At 35.1% G+C, this 19,080-nt stretch overlaps 1 protein-coding gene across 1 annotated transcript; it reads left to right on the top strand.

The window, feature by feature from the left end:
• Positions 1-5,561: 5,561 nt before the first annotated feature.
• On the top strand, positions 5,562-17,389 carry LOC129441620 (SLAM family member 7). The gene is made up of 7 exons (XM_073872293.1): positions 5,562-5,648; positions 10,487-10,795; positions 12,837-13,100; positions 13,257-13,373; positions 13,801-13,841; positions 16,105-16,161; positions 17,068-17,389. Exons 1-7 carry the CDS (start codon positions 5,600-5,602, stop codon positions 17,230-17,232), a joined length of 1,002 nt encoding a protein of 333 aa, XP_073728394.1. The 5' UTR covers positions 5,562-5,599; the 3' UTR covers positions 17,233-17,389.
• Positions 17,390-19,080: the final 1,691 nt, after the last annotated feature.

The raw sequence follows: 19,080 nt of genomic DNA on the forward strand, positions 1-19,080 counted from the left end.
GATTGACCTAAAGAGGTCCTCCTTTACTCTATTGTATACCATAGTCATGCAATTGAAAGAACCTGAGTGTGTTTCCTAGGTGGGAATCAGCAGTGATTTATATATTTGCATTGGTTCAATCAGCTGTTTTTCTCAATGTAATAAAATACAGGGTATATTTGTGTTTGAATTCATCATATGAATAGCTGTTTGTTTGGACTAGTCAGGTTTAGCACATAATGTTATCTTTTATTTTTGTCTTGTTTGAGCTTGTGTGTAAAAGAAGTTCAAGCATTTTAAATTTGTGTTACCGGTAATTATATGCATTTTGTGTTAAAGCAACAAGAAATGTGTTAATAGTATAGGTTACACAGGCAGATGTAATGCTAACTATGTTAAGAGTTTTGGAAACTTGTTAAAAGTATTGTAAAAAGTAAGTCATAGCAATCGTAAAAAACTGTAATATCAAGTCTTCCGTTTATCATATTAATTGACTAAACGTCTCATAGTCGAAAGAAAGTATATAATAGTATAAAACAGTATAAACCAATATATAAAGTGATATTCTAATGCAAGCACCCTAAACCGAAGCGACATTGGTTTAAAAATAGGAAAAAGCAGTTGAGGAAAATTCGTGATAATATTACGAAAAAAGAATCCAAAAATTACGTGAATATATCATGAAATGAAACTACAAGCACTACAAACATGAATGACAATACAAATCTTCAAAATAAGAGACTCAAAGATAGGACTGGGACAGTTCTCCTATTTCTATGATTTATTTCCGTGTAAAGCTGAATTGAAATGTAACATTGTAACAAGTGCTATATAAATAAAATCAATCTAATCTTAAACGTTGAAGTTCATATTCTTCTAATCAGTATGCTTTCTGTTTTGGAGCTCTCGACAAGAATGTTAAACTAGCATTAAGAAAGTTGTTGACTTTTTGCCTGCAAGTTCAGCCAGGAAGTGATGTTTGGTTTCTGTAGTGCTGCAGAGTTGAAGTGAGAAGATTTCATGCTTTTTTTAAACTGTGATTTCACCTGCAGCTCACAGTCTGAGTCATATCCGGACTGAAGTGAGAAGTACACAACTCAAGAAAGGATGTAACGGTCAACTTTATTTTAACAACATACTAAAAATTAGACTGTTAAAAGCATTACATTACATTAATACTAGGGATGCACCGATATGGAAATTTTGGCCGATACCGATAACCGATAACTCTTTAAATTTGGGGGCCGATAACCGATATTTATAGGCCGATAATTATTCATATTATTTTCACAATGAAAAATTTGCAGACCGCGGACATCTTGTCTTTCCGCTAGACTAGCATACTCTTCTTAAGCCCGCAACACGTGTCATCTTTGTGCTATGTCACAGAAAGCACCAATCAAAACTCCACATGGCCAGCAATGAGCAAGTGAAGTGGTTCAACAAACCAAAATAATCCATAATTTATCGGCTTTCATTTATCCCCCTAATTTTGCTATCAGACCGATAACCGATAATATTAAAATAAGCAGTTATCGACCGATAACGATATGTCGGCCGATATATAGTGCATCCCTAATTAATACCATACACTAAAACAAGGTTAAATGTTAAAAATCCTAGCATATTAAAAGTCGTTAGACTCACGTAAAAAGTGTCCACCAGTGTATATATATAAGAAGTGTTTTGTCCAAAGTCCTTGTTATGTGTCTGGGAAGGTAAATCCACAAAAACAGAACTAAGCTAACCTAACAATGTGCAGTCTTGCCAACTATTTTGAATGGAAAGTAACTAAAGCAACTGAAAAGTAGTTAAATGTTGCTAGAATGTGTCATCACAAAATAAGCATATCAGCGACATCATTTGGTATTTGCATTCTGATTAGATTAACACTTCAGTAGGAGTTTTGTGCAACAAACCTCTGTATTCTGCAAAACACCACTTCCGTTTCAAGACTTTCACATGTGCTTTATTAAAAATGGATGTTTAACTCAAGATGCTATCAAAGAAGCTACGAAAGATAAGCATGACTATAACTGATGTCCATCACATGTCTGTTTAATTGTTTTTTTCTCACTAACATGTGGATACTAAAACAGAATAAATGCAACAACAAACAGTGTCATCTGAATGTATGACTGCTAAACTCACTGTACAAAGAGCAGATGCAGAAAGACAAAGCAAGACTTCACACTCGCAGGGCAAAATGTCAATAGATTTGTCTACAGCTCATCCAAAAAGTCCCTAGATTTGTCGTTTGCCATTTTCTCGTACAAAAGTCACCGAAGGGGTCTGAAAAGTTGCTAAATGTAGCAACAAACTCAACAAGCTGGCAACACTGATAAAGTGCTTCTGTTGCTTCCTTTTACTGTATTCTTGCTCAGACATCCCAAGTCTCCCGGATATTGATAGCGACTCCCTGATGCCCGCAAATTAGTTACAACCTCCAGGAATCTTGAGCGAGTCAGCAAGAACAACAACTCCTTAGACCTGTTTAAAGTTGCAATGGTATATAAATAAAAAAGTTTACATAAATAATATAAGCAGCTCATATAAATGGTAAAAGTGATCTACATATTTTAATATAATTAACAAATAATTGTGTAAGACTTTACAATAAGGTTCATTAATTTTACTTCATTAGTTAACATGAACTAACAATGCATTTTTTATCTAACGTTAACCAAGATTAACAAATACGGTAACAAATATACTGCTCATGGTTAGTTCATGTTAGTTAATACATTAACTAATGTTAACAAATGAGGCATTACTGTAAAGTGTTACCATATAATATAGAATGTAATATTATGCTTTTATATCTTGAAATTTCATATTGCGCTTTAGGATACCTCCCTGAAATGACATTTTGCAGGTTGGGATATCTACTTGCTGCTTCCATTTCCTGTCATGTGACTACTCACATGGACCAGATAAAATAAAAGACATTAGTTTTCTAAACAACGTTTGAGTTTCAACGTGTCCCCCACGACGTCTCTGATTTTATATACAGATTCGGACGGGATTAAAATCCTCAGGCTATTCCAGAGATGGGAGTGTCTGTTTCATGCGTTTGGGCATTGCAGAATATCACTTGGTCTGGATACGCGTGTGTGTAATGTTATTTTGCTTTAAATGTAAAATTATTACAGAACATGAAAATTATAAACAAATCAAAATAACTTATACAAATCCTGTGTGTTTAATATAACTGGCTGCTTATAATAAACCCAAAGAAATAATGAGTAATAACAATTTATTATCTTTATTAATTACCATTACTATTCCGGAGTTGAACAAAATAAGGTTGAGTTTACCTTATAAGTTAGTGATGTTACAGTGGCCAGTCTTAACAGTGTATGATATTCAGCTCGACTTGATTTAATTATTTTATTTCGCTGAATGGAAAAAAGCATCCATATCTGAATGAAAGGGACTCAGGAAGTACAATATACGGCCATCAAACCTTACGGCAGATCACGTTGGCCAAAACACGACAAGATCCGCGTTTTCAGAAGATATTGCAGGCAAAAGCCCTATTCGGACGGGATTAGTTGTACAGGGGGGACTTCTCAGAGGTCCTCTGTGTTTTTAATCCCGTCCGAATTGGCCATGTCTGTGTTTTTCTCTGACGACCTCCGTAAAAATTCCAAAGCAATTTACCTACTGTTTTTCGCCAAACTCAGAGGTCCTCTGAGAAATGTAATCCCGTCCCGTCTGTGGTTGCCCGCAATATCTTTTGAAAACGCGGTTCTTGTTTTGGCCAACGTGATCTGCCGTAAGGTCTTACTTACGCACGTATATTGTATTTCCAGAGTCCCATTCATTCAGATATGGATGTTTTTTCCCATTCGGCGATATAAAATAATTAAATCAAGAGGAGAATCAAACACTGTTAAGACTGGCCACTATAATATCAGTAACGTTATGAGGTAAGAAACTCCGTTCAAAGTTGTTCAATTCCGAAATGGTAATGTTAATTACAACCTGATCTCACAAATTTCCGTGGCATAGTCACGGAATTTTGTGCTCATTTTTCCGTGGCATTCTCACGGATTGGTTACTCAACTGTTTTGTCCTATTTTCTTACCATTGTCGCTTCGGTTTAGGGTTAGATTTACATAAAATGACATCCCTACCCAAACCCAACTCTAACCCCAATGCCAGGTGACAATTGATTAAAGTTTAGAAAATATAAAAGAATACATCAGAAAAAATTGTATAAACCAATACTTACAGTGAAAAAGTAACGCAAGCACCAAATCTAACCCTAAACCGAAGCGAAAATGGTTTGAAAATAGGAAAAAGCAGTTGAGTAACCAATCCGTGAGAATGCCACGTAAAAGAAAGTCCGTGGCAGGGCCACGGAAATATGCGGAGATCCGTGAGAATGTCACGGAAAAATGAGCACAAAATTCCGTGACTATCCCACGGAACTTTGTGAGATCATGTTGGTTAATTAATAAAGATATTACATTGTTATTTATCATTATTTCTTTGTGTTTATTATAAGCAGACAGTTATATAAAACATGTAAACTAATGTTTCTTTAGTAGGATTTGTGAATTTCATTTTGATTTGTTAAAATTAAATCAATAAATTACATGTTCTGTAATAATTTTACATTTAAAGCAAAATATTAAACATTACAAACACGCTTATCCAGAGCACGTGCTCTTCTGCAACGTCCAAACGCATGAAACAGACACTCCCATCTCTGGAATTGCCGTCCGAATCGGTACATAAAATCACAGACGTCGTAGGGGACACGTTGAAACTCAAACAAACTAATCCCGTCCGAATAGTGCTAAACACAGACATTTGCATCCAGACGGGATTAAATTTCTCAGAGGACCTCTTGAGTTCGGCGAAAAACAGTAGGTAAATTGCTCTGGAATTTTCACGGGGGTCATTAGAGAAAAACACAGACATGGCAGATTCGGACGGGATTAAAAACACAGAGGACCTCTGAGAAGCACAATTTTCTCAGAGGTCCCCCTGTAAAACTAATCCCATCCAAATAGGGCTTAAGATAGTTAATTTCGTCTTTTTTAGCAAATGTCTGTCAATTAGCTTATTTAACCTTTAACGCAGGGCGTCACAGTGGCTCACAGCAGGTTAGAGCGGATAAATTAGGAACATCTAATCAAAGAACACTTACATAACATCACTTCCTGATTACGTACACGTATTACATATCACAACAATGTGTAGATCAACCCGTTCTCACTATGAATAGCCATAGATGGAATTAAGAATGCATAAATAATAAATATAACCTTCAATGCATATCTCAGAATGTTGGTACTGCATAAGTTTAACATTGCATATTTTTGACCTCTTTTTACTTACATATAACTACTGAGAAAGTTTAAAGATCAATTCTAAATTAACAATCTGAGTCGTTAAAGACCCAAATATATAATAATGTTTTTATTGAAACATTCATGCATTAAGGGTTATTACTTCATTTTAAAAATATATTATTAAACGTATACTACATCAACAGATCTATGATGTACTTGGTGGGAGGGGGTGAATGTGGTTTTAGCTGCACAGCTTCCTCTTAAATCAAGCCACTGGTGGACGACACAAAGACTATTCATGTCAATGACCGGCAATGGCTTTAGCAGTCATAATCTTCACTGCTCTTTTGGTCACCAACAAAGGTACTATAGTACTGTATATGCAGTAAATGTTTTGTATTTTATTGCTTATTAAATTTTCTATTGTACAGTTGTAATGGTAACTATTAATGAATGCACCATGAACTAACATGAATAACTGTATTGACATTCATTTACATTAACAATACTTAAAACATGCTGAAAACTTTATTGTTCATGTTAGTTAATGCATTTATTAATGTTTACTAATACAACCTTTGTAAAGTGTTACTGTTGTTTTGTATGCTGGGGTTTATATTTGCCTAAACAAAAAGCACAAATAATTGTTATTATAAACAAAAGCCCCCCTTTATGGTTCAGCCATTTTTAAGTGTTAAGTGCAAGTTAATTTATTATCTCATATTTACCTTGTAAAAACAAATGAAAATGGTTGCAACCCCTTACCACAGCAGTATTTGATGTCTGCTAATGGCTGTAACTGGACTTTAACGAGAGACTAAAATCTATATTAACCCTCTGGGGTCTGACCATTTTGGGACACTGGCAGAGGTTGTGACATGCTCTTACATTTGGTCTTTTTTCAGTTGCTTTAAAACATATTAATGGCAAGTGTCTCATTTAGCAAACTGGGCTAAAATATTATATGAGCTACATGTATGTACATGTTTGTATTTTTGAGAGAAAAATGTTTATGCGTGGTTTTTAAAAAAGCTAGTAGTCTAGAGTTTTTTCTTTAAAATGATGTGAAAATCATTCTGCCTACTCATTCACATAAAACAATATATTGATTTAGAAATTGTAAGACACTTTTTGTTTAGAGGGGCCGTATGCGAGAAGGATTGATTGACAGCTGAGGAAACAAAAGACTTGCATAAAGAGCTGCATAATGAGCCTTTAGGCAGGAATGTGAGAGGAAATTACAGTAAAGAATGTGAGGAGGACAAATAAATGTATACATGTTTGTTTGAGGTTTATTAAGAAGTTAACAATATTATCAAAATAGAAATGAAGGTCAGTGGGACATTTTCAGTTTATTTGGAAACAAATGAAGAGTTTCGTTGCAAAACGAGATAAATCAATTTTTTAACATTTTTGTCAGAACATGTTTATTATTATGTTATCATGTTATTATTTGGTTTTATGGTGGTACTTAGCTGTATTTTTTAAGTTATGAAGGTTTAAATCAAAACAAACCAACTGCAGTTGCATTGAAATTAATTGGAATGCAGAACCTAAATCAAAACAAACCAACTGCAGTTGCATTGAAATTAATTGGAATGCAGAACCAAAAAACGAGATTTCTGAACAATTAACAAAACGGTGGTTATCTCATTTTGCAACGAAACTCTTCAAATGCTATTCAAAAACTTAACTTGTATAAACTAAGATAATTGATACACAACAGAGCTGTAAACTTCATGTGGCTCATGTTACCATATAACTTTATGTCCAAAAAGTGTTTTCCACTTCATAGTTTTGTACTGATGAGAGAGATGCAGACCTGTAAAAGATTTATAAACAGCTGTTAGCATAAATTGTCCACAACATACCCTTACATACATAACTGAAGAGTAAATATCACTGATAGAGAATTTTAGAAAAAAAGAGAAGGGACACTATCGGGAGAAACTAAATGCTACTTCCAAAAAACTTTATTTAGACAAATAAACAACCTGATTGCGGCAGGCAAACCACGCGATCCGGTGTCTTTTCATTAGCTCTTCCATCGGCTTCCCTTGTTGTTTTTTCCAAGTATGAAAGCTGAAAAAACGTATTCCGTTGTTCAGTTTCCTCCCTAAACGATCGTGTGACCTGCTATGGCAATCCAAACACAACCTCCAACACACACAAACTCAAATACGGAATAGGACGCGATCCTGCAAATATGGTGGAGTACCCATAATGCAGGGGTGTCCTGCAGAGTTTAGCTAAAACTTCCCTCAACACACCTGCCTCAAAGTATCTAGTCTGCCTAGTAAGACCTTGATTAGCTGGATCAGGTGTGTTTGATTAGGGTTGGAATAAAACTCTGCAGAGACACCGGCCCTCCAGGAGCAGGAGTGGACACCCCTGCCATAATGCAACAAGGCATGACGACACCTCCACATTCCCTATAATATATATCTTTGTTATATATTTTATGTATTTTTTTCCTTGTTCATTATTATTGCGTACGTGTGGTCTAAGTTGTTCTTACATTTTTGCATACATTTGAAATAAATTTCAGTATGAAAGTTTTAGTTGAATCATGATTTGTAAGTTAAAACATCCATATTCACATTTTATGAACAAATTTGTGCGTACACATGATTAGTGAATGAAACCCAATGTTTGTTGTTGCACTCTCTTAGATTGATGAAGTTTTAGATGATTAACTCGAGAGTGGCCTACTTTAGCTGATCTTCACCCTAGTTTTCAGGTACAAACTGTGATTAAAGTAATCAAATATAAATTAACCCTACATAGTTTTTAATGTACTGAATAAATATAATCAGGGTTTACATTTAACAACAGCCAACCTTCCAAATGTGGGTAAAAATCATTTTTGCAGGTAACGTCAAATCTATTTGGCAGGTTACTTTATATAAGTTATGTTCAATCGTTAATTTCCTTGTAAAGCTCATGTAAGCCAAATCTGCACAGTTTTAGCGCAAAATCAAATCACCACTGCGTCACAACAGATATTTATAGGCTACAAGCTGAAACAACAGTATGAAAAACATTTTTATTCTGCTTCATACAGACAAAAACAAAGTAAAAAAGACAGTTGCTAATACAGCATTAAGATTAAATAGAAAATCTATTTAGTATATAAATATATAAGTAATGGAATTTATTCAAGGCTTTATTTGATGTTCATTGTACTGTGTTGATTTACTTCCCTAAAAGAAAGTTTTGGTAAAAAGGACAAAAATATTAACACTTTACAATAAGGTTCATTAGTTAACATTAGTTATTGTATTAACTAACATGAACAAACCATGAGCAATACATTTGTTACAGTATTTATTAATCTTTGTTAATATGAGTTAATATAAATAAAGTTTTTAATTGTTTGTTCATGTTAGTGCATTAACTAATGTTATCAAGATTTTAATAAAGTATTAGTAATTGTTGAAATTAACATTAACAAAGATTAATAAATGTTTTATAAGTGTAGTTCACAATTGTAGTTAACTAATGTTAACTTATGAACCAGTGTTACCATAAATGTTTATATATAAAGATCCAACATATTTAATCTGGTTATTTTCTTTCTTTCTTTTTTTGACTAGTAGAAGATTAGAATTGCTGTTATCTTAAAAATGTATCAGCCAATTTAGCTGTTGAGTGAAAAAGTAAATTTCGCACCCTGAATGTAATACAGACAATCATTAGTTTGCCTAAATTTAAAGTTTACAAAATAAACAAGATACAAAAGTGCCACTTTATCGAGTGTCTTCCTGCACTTGAATATTTAAATCGGCAAACCTCAAAAACACATGATACGATAAGCCTACAGTATATTTCTCAACTGTCCCGAGCCTTTGTTTATGTTGGCCACAGCTTACTCTAAAAAGAAACGGTGCCAAATAGCACTAAACGTGATTTACTGGCTCGTAATCATAGGGGAACTATATTGTGCTATGTAGAACCATATGTGGTAATATAGTGATGCTATATCAACCCTGTATGGTTCTTCATAATCATAGGTGCTATATAGCACTAAAAATGGTTCCCCTATATGATAACAAACTTTTAGTGCTATTTTAGTGATATTTAGCACCAAATTCTTTGACATCTATTTTAAATAGTTACTGTACTTCTAATTTTGAGTGTAGTACTAATTTTATATTAATGTTTCACAACTTATTTGTTTTAAGGTAGACTTATTTAAGCAATTGTTGGACTCAAAAAATCTATCAAGGTACATAAGAGGGAATACCAAACATTAATTTTGCATTAAGATTTGCTTTAACAATCAAAGGAAAGACAGGTGTGAAATTTATTTTCATTTGTCTTTTCTATTTGGGTTATGGTCACCACACTGCCCTACAAAGCCAAAACACAGTAAATACACATTTGGTCAAAATTGAGTTAAGGGTTGAAATGGGCTTTGTGAGATCTGTTGTGTCTTGTGACAAAGTCTCCTGGTTCAATTTTGTCCCATTTCAGAGAAACGTGTGTGCCAAAATTGCATGCAGTAACATGTTTGACTGGCTGGTGTAAAAACTTTAAGGGCATTTTTCTCAGTTTCAGTGTTTGCGTAGTTACTGCACTTAGCCTTTGGAGGGCAGTATAGTTATGTGTTACTATTATTGTGACTGGGTAAAGCATTTGCTACTGTGGATCATGCAGTTTGAGAATCAAATATTCTCATCTTCATACAAATTAGCATATATATATATATATATATATATATATATATATATATATATATATATATATATATATATATATATATATATATATATATATATATATACACCATTTAATGAAGTTTATTTAACAAAGTTCAGCAGGACCATGTTCTGTTACCCAACCAATCAGGTCTCTACATATGGCTGTCCTTCACTAAATTCCCATGACAATTTTTTTTTGCAGCATCCCTCCTCTACCCCATCACCTCAGGGGGGAGCACTCTGAGTTCGTGCTAACATTCTGAGCTCGCAGCCCTCCCCTCAGACAGCATGCTGAATATGCTTTATTTCATGTTTCATTACATGTTAATGTGAACTCGTAAATCATTTAATTTTGGAAAAAAATTAGTTTTTAGAAAAATAAAGTTCTTGTAGGGTGCTTTAGGTAAACCAGTGACATGTAAACCTTTACCTGTGTATTTATGTGTATTGGTGTGTATTTGGGATATAACTCTTCAACATTTTTGTGTATCTTTTCAGTGTTCAGTATTGAAAACTCTGTGTTTGTAAAGACGGGAGGTTCTATTCAACTGGAGACACGGACACAAGAAATACCAGACTATTATGAATTAATCTGGAAATTTGGTGAAACAAAAAATATAGTGACATATAAAGACGGGGAAATCAAGTGCACAGTTCACAATTCTTACAAGAACAGAGTTCAGTTCGATACTGAAACATACTCTCTTACATTGATGAACATGCAGAAGACAGACAGTGGAGTCTACACATTGATAGCAAGTGGGACAGAAGATATAGCCGTTTGTACTTACAACATTTCTGTTATGGGTAAGTCTGATCTATTTGCTTGAGCTATCAAATGTTGAGACTGTCTTCCAAAAACATAGACCTCATTTAGTTTGTGCAAAGAGCTTATCATGGTGTAGTTTTGTGTTGAGTGCACCCATCAGCTTAATATAACCTGTGGATTCATTTCAAGGTACTCTGCCTTATGCGTCAGATTAGACTGATTTAATTTTCTTCATTTATGTAATGTGGAAATTGTTTTATAAACATCCATGGTTTTAAAGATATTTTGGCATCTACCCCAGCCCTACCCTGAACACAACCATTTCTCAACCATATACAGCACAATATGGAAATAAAAGTACAGTCACATGTATTTATTGCATAAATTGACCAAAAAACAGTATAAAAGTATTACAAACAACTTGCATTGCAAATCTTGCCAACTGAATAATATCACCTTAGGCTTGTTCTACTTCATGCAGCGCCCGAAAAACTTACAGGAAGATGTTGTCAAAGTAAAGCAAGAAATATTTTACCTTCATACCTTTATGGCAGGGTGGGAATTCCTGCTCCTGGAGGGCCACAGTCCTGCAAAGTTTTGCTCTAACCCAAATCAAACACATCTGAAAATCTAATTAAAGGCAGGATTACTTGGAAATGGCATTCAGGTGTGTTAGATCAGGTTTGGAACTTTGCAGGACAGTTGCCCTCCAGGGCCAGAAATACCCACCCCTGCCCTAATGGTACTTTGATGTCATCCGCCTGTCGGTTTTTGTGGCGCTTCATAAAGTCGAACAAGCCTTTATATGAAGGACTCTGTCTCCTTCAAATATAAAATGTAACATAAGAGCATCACGACTGCCAATAGTGGTTCACATTCCAAGCTGACGTAAAGATGCTATCCATCACAGGACACATGAGAGCCAATGCTATTTCACAATCAAAAATTACGTATCATTGCTTCTTTGAGGCGGCAGAATGAGTGCACACACCAGATCTGAGATTTACAGCAGATGGTGATCGCTTTTGATACTTGTCCACATATAAATCGATCGTGTGACCTTATTAATTTTATTTCATTAATGTATAAAACTAAAATAATCCTGGCTGTTTAAATTGAAAATCATATCCCAATACATGTTATCATCGCAAAATTGTACACCAATATAAATTTTCATATCCAAATATGTTAAGATTCACCTGCTGCCAGTATAGGCAGTAACACACCACTGGAGTAATGATGTACCATGAGGCTGAGGATCCATTTGCAGTCTTTATTGTCTCTCAATGTAAAACAGAACAAGTTATACACCAACAACACAATTCAAGGGACAGGCAAACTCATAGTCGTATAACAGGCAGGAAATAATCGTAATAATGGATAAACAGATCAAAGTCACAAACCAGAATATAAACAGACAGGGAACCGCTCAGTAAAGACAGCCGTGACAAATCAAGACTTCGCACTGAAAGAAGTGGAGTATTTAAAGAGTTCATGATAGGATACACGTGGAGTGTAATCAGTCCCGGTATGTGGAATCATGGGAAATGAAGTCCGAAATGAGCATTAAAACTCGGGGGATGGCTCCCTCTGGTGGTGATCAGGGGACGAGGCGGTTGCCTCATTCATCAAAATTGGGTCGTATTTGGATTGGAGGATAGGTTGAAAATGTTTCACTGCATGATTCAATACTGATGGTTGTATTTATTATATTACAAATGGAACCCATACCTGTTAATATGGCCCTCTATTATACATTGTGATCTTGAAATTTATACAGAAAATAATTACACTGAAAGAAAAAGATTAATTCAATTTGGTTGCAATCATTTTACTTAAGCTACATTTAGACAAAAAAATAGTAAAATAAAATAAATTAAAACTTTTGTTTAAATGTAGCTTAAATACATTGTTTGCAACCACTTACCCTAAAAAATTGAGTAAATTGAACTAATAATTTTTTCAGTGTATGCATTCAGTTCACTATTTAGCAGAAGAAAATTATGCAAATAAACCAGGCATTACAAACTTATTTGCCTGGATTTGTTTTGTGTGTTTGTGTGTGTGGATATGTTTCAGATGGTGTGGATGCTCCTGATCTGACTGTCATCTCTAACTGGTCCAGCAGTGACTCCTGTACTGTAAACTTCACATGTAGAGCTCATAACCTCACACTTCACTCCACTTATGATAACAACAGCTGTTCTGTGGGGGTAGATTCACTTGAAATCTTCACTCTCATCCTAAATTGTACAGAGGATTCAATCATCTGTAACCACAGCAACCCTGTTAGCTGGAAGATTGAAACACAGGAGGTTAAACAACTCTGTCCCCAATACTATAGTAAATATATAATCTTTAACACAATTTCAACCATGCAAATGTCAATTTTTTAACAAATTTAATAACTTTTTATCTGATTAACAAATGGTTTAGTACTCTTAAACGTAATATGACAGGACACATTTTCACTTTCATTTTGCATTTTTCATTCTGCAGAAAACCACAAACAACAAACAGGTTCTTTTAAAATACCTTGGTTTGTATACCCCTGCATTTTGGGTGCATTACTGATCTTTGGGCTTGTTTACTTATTTTTTCGCAACAAAAATAAAGGTATGTCCCGCATGCTACACAGGGTGAACTTGCACATAAAAACTAAAAAGTGTCAATCAATTCAAACATTAAAAAAAACTGTTATTTAAAGATTAGCTTAAAACCGAAATACAACAGACTCAACTACAGCGCCATTGCTACATCTCCGACACAATGTACTGTATGGCGCAAAAGTCTGTTGTTTGTGAAACACTTCCTGCTGTTCGTTGGTGACATTGTGACTGTGATGTACCTTTCCCACATTTATCTGATTAGACCCCATGACCAAACATACAGCTCAAGTTGTATCAAAATCTCTTGATGTATGATGGTCCTAAAATTAATAATTAGTATTTACTCAAGCTTTGCCTTGCCTATACATTATTATGCCTGTAATTAATGTAAATTGTAGTATTTTATACTATGCTTTTTGTTTTATGTTTTTTAGGTCTGAAACAACTTGACAATACAATTTATGCAGAAGTTGAGGTAAATTTTAAGGGGCTGTTTCCCGGACAGGGTTTATATTAATTTAGGACTAGGACTTAGTTACAATAGGACATTTAAGTTGTTTTAGAAACATAAATGTACAAAAAATACATAATGTACAAAAACATTACTGGCATCTTAACAAAGACCACAATGACCAACCTCTGAACAGAATGCAAGGTCACATATAGCTCGTGTTATAATAAATAATTAAAGTACCCAGATAATCTCACCTTTCAGCAAAACTTTAAAGTGCAGATCAATGCCCAAATCTAACATAAAGGTATCTCTCTCATTTATTTTGTTTTTGTTCCTTCATGTGGCGATTAGCACCTTATTTTTTTAATTCTTTTTTATCTGCCTTATATCAGCTCTGGTCCATAACTATTTTCTCTCATTGTGCTAACGGTCATGACTCTCATGTGTCAGGTGGTCTTGTTATTCTTGAGCACGTTTCAGCCCTGGTCTAGTTTAGTCTGTGAATTACCACCCTGCAAGTCAGCTTTCTTCTGCCTGTCTGCCCTACTTGGTGCTAACCTTCTGCCTAGTTACTGATTTGCTAGTCTTTTTTCTCCCCAGGGTTTTGGCTTACCCTGCCAACTGCTTGGCTATGACTGGCTATTACTGCTAACGTCAGATAATCTAATTCTGAGATTCAATCTTTCACGTGACATTACTCAGTCAATATTTAAGATATTAAGATTATTTTGACAGAATGTTTTTTTTTTTTACATTATGTAGGATGATTTTATGTAGAAAACATAAATCACAAAAAAATAATGACTTAAGATGTTTTTACAGACTGGATAACTTTTAGGATGTATGGGTTGTGCCCTTATAAGGTTATAGGGAGAGGCCTCATCATTAATTTCAAACATTATTCATGGCAACATAAACAGCTACAGACATCTCTCCATCCTTCACCCTAACTCCTAATAAATTGACTGATCCATTTCTGTCGTCCAGAAAGTTAGCTTAGTCTTGATGGAAGTTAAGAATTACAATCAAATGTGAAGTCACACTTAAGCATTTTCTGGTAGTCTAAATGTTATTTTATTTAAAATCACCAAAAAACACATTCTTACCCCCAAAGGCATCTGGACCCTTTAATGATAGCCCCCCCCCACATATACATATGCAAATTGGTGTAGTGGTGTCTGGCGTCGTGCCATCTAATAAAAAAGTGTATATTCTCCATATACCTGCCTATACCCTACACTAGACCATTGCATAAGCCAACCACGTGCCCTTACACATTTACAAGTGTAAGGCTGCAGTCACACCAAAAGCGTTTATGGCAGTTGCAGGCGCCTTTTTTGAATGATATTCTATGGGCAGGGCGCGTTTGCGCGCTGTTTATGCGCGCCGAGCGCCTTGCGGTTTTTTGCCGCCTGCCGCGCACGCGTTTTTGAAGGAGCGCTGAGAGCGGAGAAGCGCCTGACGTCATTTGCGTCTTCCATTGTCCAATCGAATCAGGGGAGAGGCGGGCCTTACGTTGTGGTGAGGGAAGTTTACAGTTGCTTTGAAGAACCGGACTCCACTCGCTCACTCTCTCCTTCGTGTTTGTGCACCTCTCATCCTCAAACAAGGTCAGAGCAAGCGTCCTCTTTTTAAAGTTTCTGCTAATATGACAGTTAACAGCAAAAGAGCGTTCACGCGTCAATATTTGATTGACAAGACAGCTGACTCGGTGGTTGCTTAGCAATATGAAAATTTGCGAATCAAGTCAAAACATTTGAGTCGGATGCCCCAGAAGCACGAGACGGCTATTTTGGAATGAACTACTATATTTTAATTCATGACGAAATTTGCAAAGAAACGCCGCAGGGTGTAACGAACTAAACTACATATTCTTCATTAAAAATATACTTGAGTAAGAGTAAAAATACTCACTTTTAAATGTACTCTAAAGAATACACAATTTCCAAAATCTAACTCAAGTAAATGTGATGAAGTAAATAACGTCTTCCCCCCTTGTTGTTACCCAACTATGGGTTGTAACAACCCACCATTGGGTAATTTTCAAATAGTGCATTCATACATAAGCTATACACATATAAAGAATTAAAACAATAAGTCTGTAAATAAATTCAAATGTAAGCAAAGTTTGCTGTACTCTAAGCTACTTCTGTATTTTTAAGCATTACTATTTTAAAGTTTTATTTTAAGTTTAAATGTCTCATCTCTTTCAAAATATATTTATCAACTTGTTATTGTTAAATAAGTGCATAACTTCAAGAACAGTTTGTCTTCAAATTTTCAGAGTCGACAAATGCAAAGTGGCAAGAAAGAATGTCATGTATATGAACTTCCAGAAATGGTAAGAATAACAGCAACGACTGAACTGAGAGAAGATGATTCAGTTTCAGACATTACATTTTCAGTTAGTTACATGGACATATTTCCCTAATTTGGGTTTTGTGGAAACTGTCCTCCAAAAATAATGACCTCATAGTTTGTGCAGCCACCTTTTTACTATGTCAAGGTACATGTGAGGAATAAAATCCCCTCCAGGGGCCTGTTGCTTTTATAACCTGTGGTTACGTTTTAATGTTGTCAGATTACACGTATTTAATTTTCTGCATTTGTAAATGTTGAAATAGTTTCATATACATTTTTGGTTTTGAAGATATTTCGTAGCATCTAATCCCCACCCTTAGCCTAAACCCAACCAGTTTTCAACCATATAAACACACCACGCAGGTAAAAGTTCAGTCACAGGTATTTATTGCATAAATTGACCACAAAGGAACAAGAGTATTAAAGTATTAAAAACATGTCACGTTGCGAACTGAAGCCATACGATCACTTTATATGAAGAGATCCGTGAATGCAACGCACAGTCAGATCTCATTCAAACATAAACCGGAACATTAGAGCATGACGCAGTCTGGCACTACAGCCAATCACGCTTCACATTCTTTAATTTATAATAATTTTTTGATGCAATAATGGTATTTCACAATCAACGATGGCGTATTATCGCTACTTCTGGCAGCAGTTTTAGAGCCAGTGTACACGCATCTGATATTTACAGCAGATGATGTTAACTTTTTCATCAGATTTTTCATATAAGTTGATCGCTTGACCTCGGTACTCGTATATATGTCCTTGGTACAATGTCAATGTTTTTTGTCAGTAATGTGCCTGAAAGGCTATTTTTGTGATTTTTCTCCTGTGATACTGAACAGTATTTTTCCCCAGACTAAGTATTATATGTTCACAGATGTGCCCAACGGTGCAAAGAGGTAATAATAAACCCCAGACCACATACAGCACAGTGGGACAACACCGAAAGCCTCACAAGAAAACACGGAAGCCCTCACAAGATGTTCCCACGGATAACATTCTTTCCATTTATTCTGTGGTGTCTAAATTGCCAGATGTTTAACCTGTGGATTGATATATTTTAAAGTACTGTTGCATGCTTTGTTTAATAAAAGCAGATGTTGAGTTTGTCTATATACAGTCAAAGACAAAATTATTAGCCCCTTTGATAAATATGAGCAAAGAAACCTGGGAAAATAAATCTGCAATCTTTCTCGTTAATATATATATATATATATATATATATATATATATATATATATATATATATATATATATATATATATATATATATATATATATATATATAATCAAATGTTTCATTGATGAAAAATATTTGAATGTGGGGGGGGGGGATTATATCATAATAAAATGTTTTTTTTTTCTAATACACGTTGGCCACAATTATTAGTATTGAAAGACTGACGAAACATGGACCTTTTTGGCAACATCTTTACAACATCTTTAATTCTTTTCTGGGGGAAAGAATTGTAAACCTAACTGAAGTCAATGGGACAGACAGAAGCCTTCCAGTTTTCATCGAAAATATCTTAGAATGCGTTCTGAAGACAATCGAACCCCATTCACACAGACCTCTGGTCCCAGAAAATACCCGTAAAATTGCCAGACAAGCATCTGTGTGAACAAAAACTCGTTCCGTTAATCTTCTGGGATCGTTGCCGGAAAGAGGACCTAGTAAGATATGCGGGTAACCCTCTGTGTGAACAAGAAGCCGCAATTAGAATGCCGTAATGGGCGTGTCAAAGTCATCATCACAACACAAGTTATGGTTCAGCTCCTTACAATGAGAGATAACATGCATATAAACATTCACCACGAGAAATGTTGCAAACTAGATTGAAGCAGTTATCAAGAAATTATATATGAGACGCATAAACAATGACGCACGTGCCGTAGTAAGGAGAAGAAAGTTGGTTCAACTCTTTAAAATGAGGGATTTACAACATTCGCTACGAGAAATGTCAGCAAACTGGACTGAAGCAGATATCAGGTAAGTTAGCTCGTTACTTACTGCGTTGAAACGGAGATCATTCAGCAGCATAAAAGAATATCGCGTCACATGCTCATTTCAGCTTATAATAAACAAAAATGCCCATGCGTCATCCCAACAAGATATATCGTTCAGCTCCTCAAAATGCGGGTTTTAAATGCATATAAACAATCACGATGAGAAATGTCTGAAAACTGTATCAAAGCAGAAATCAGGGAGCTCTTCAAAATATCCACTCAGAAGCTGAGATCATTCACCAGCATAGAATTGTGCATTCACACGCTCCTTTATCATAAACAAAAATGCACGCAAGTTTTTTCTGGAGAGAGAAATAATAAATAAAATGCAAACTTCAGACGCTGCGTAGAAAAGAGGGCAGGACTTTCAACAGGTCACGTGTCTTTCCGGGACCGTCACATGCCGGGTAAACTTGGCAGTGTGAATGAAAAAAAATCTAACTATTCCGGAAAAATCCAGGATGCATATAACATGTATTTTACGGAATTTCTGTGTGAAAAGGGCTTCGGAGGACTTGGTGGTTTAGAACGACACATGCCAAATTATCATTTTGGGGTGAACTAGCCCTTTAAGTCACTACTTGAGTAAACTCTTTTTTTATAAATTTGCTTATTGCCTAATCGGTTCAACTTTTTGGTTTAAGTTGACATTATTCAGTAAATTAAGTTTACTGAGCTATATCACCCAAAAGTTTAGTAAACTTAAAAAACATGCGCAGCAAGCCTTGAAAATTAAAGTTAAGTCATCTTTTTATTTTTTAAAGTGTGCATAGGTTAGGTTAGGTCAAGGAACTGGGTTGGCTGTGGTAGTATTGTTTGTTGATTTTGATGCTTGTTTTGAACCAATGTCTTGATGAAAGATTTAATCACGACCCATTATAAG

Source organism: Misgurnus anguillicaudatus, chromosome 2, assembly GCF_027580225.2.
Source record: "Misgurnus anguillicaudatus chromosome 2, ASM2758022v2, whole genome shotgun sequence".
In the NCBI taxonomy this organism is placed as follows: Eukaryota; Metazoa; Chordata; class Actinopteri; order Cypriniformes; family Cobitidae; genus Misgurnus; species Misgurnus anguillicaudatus.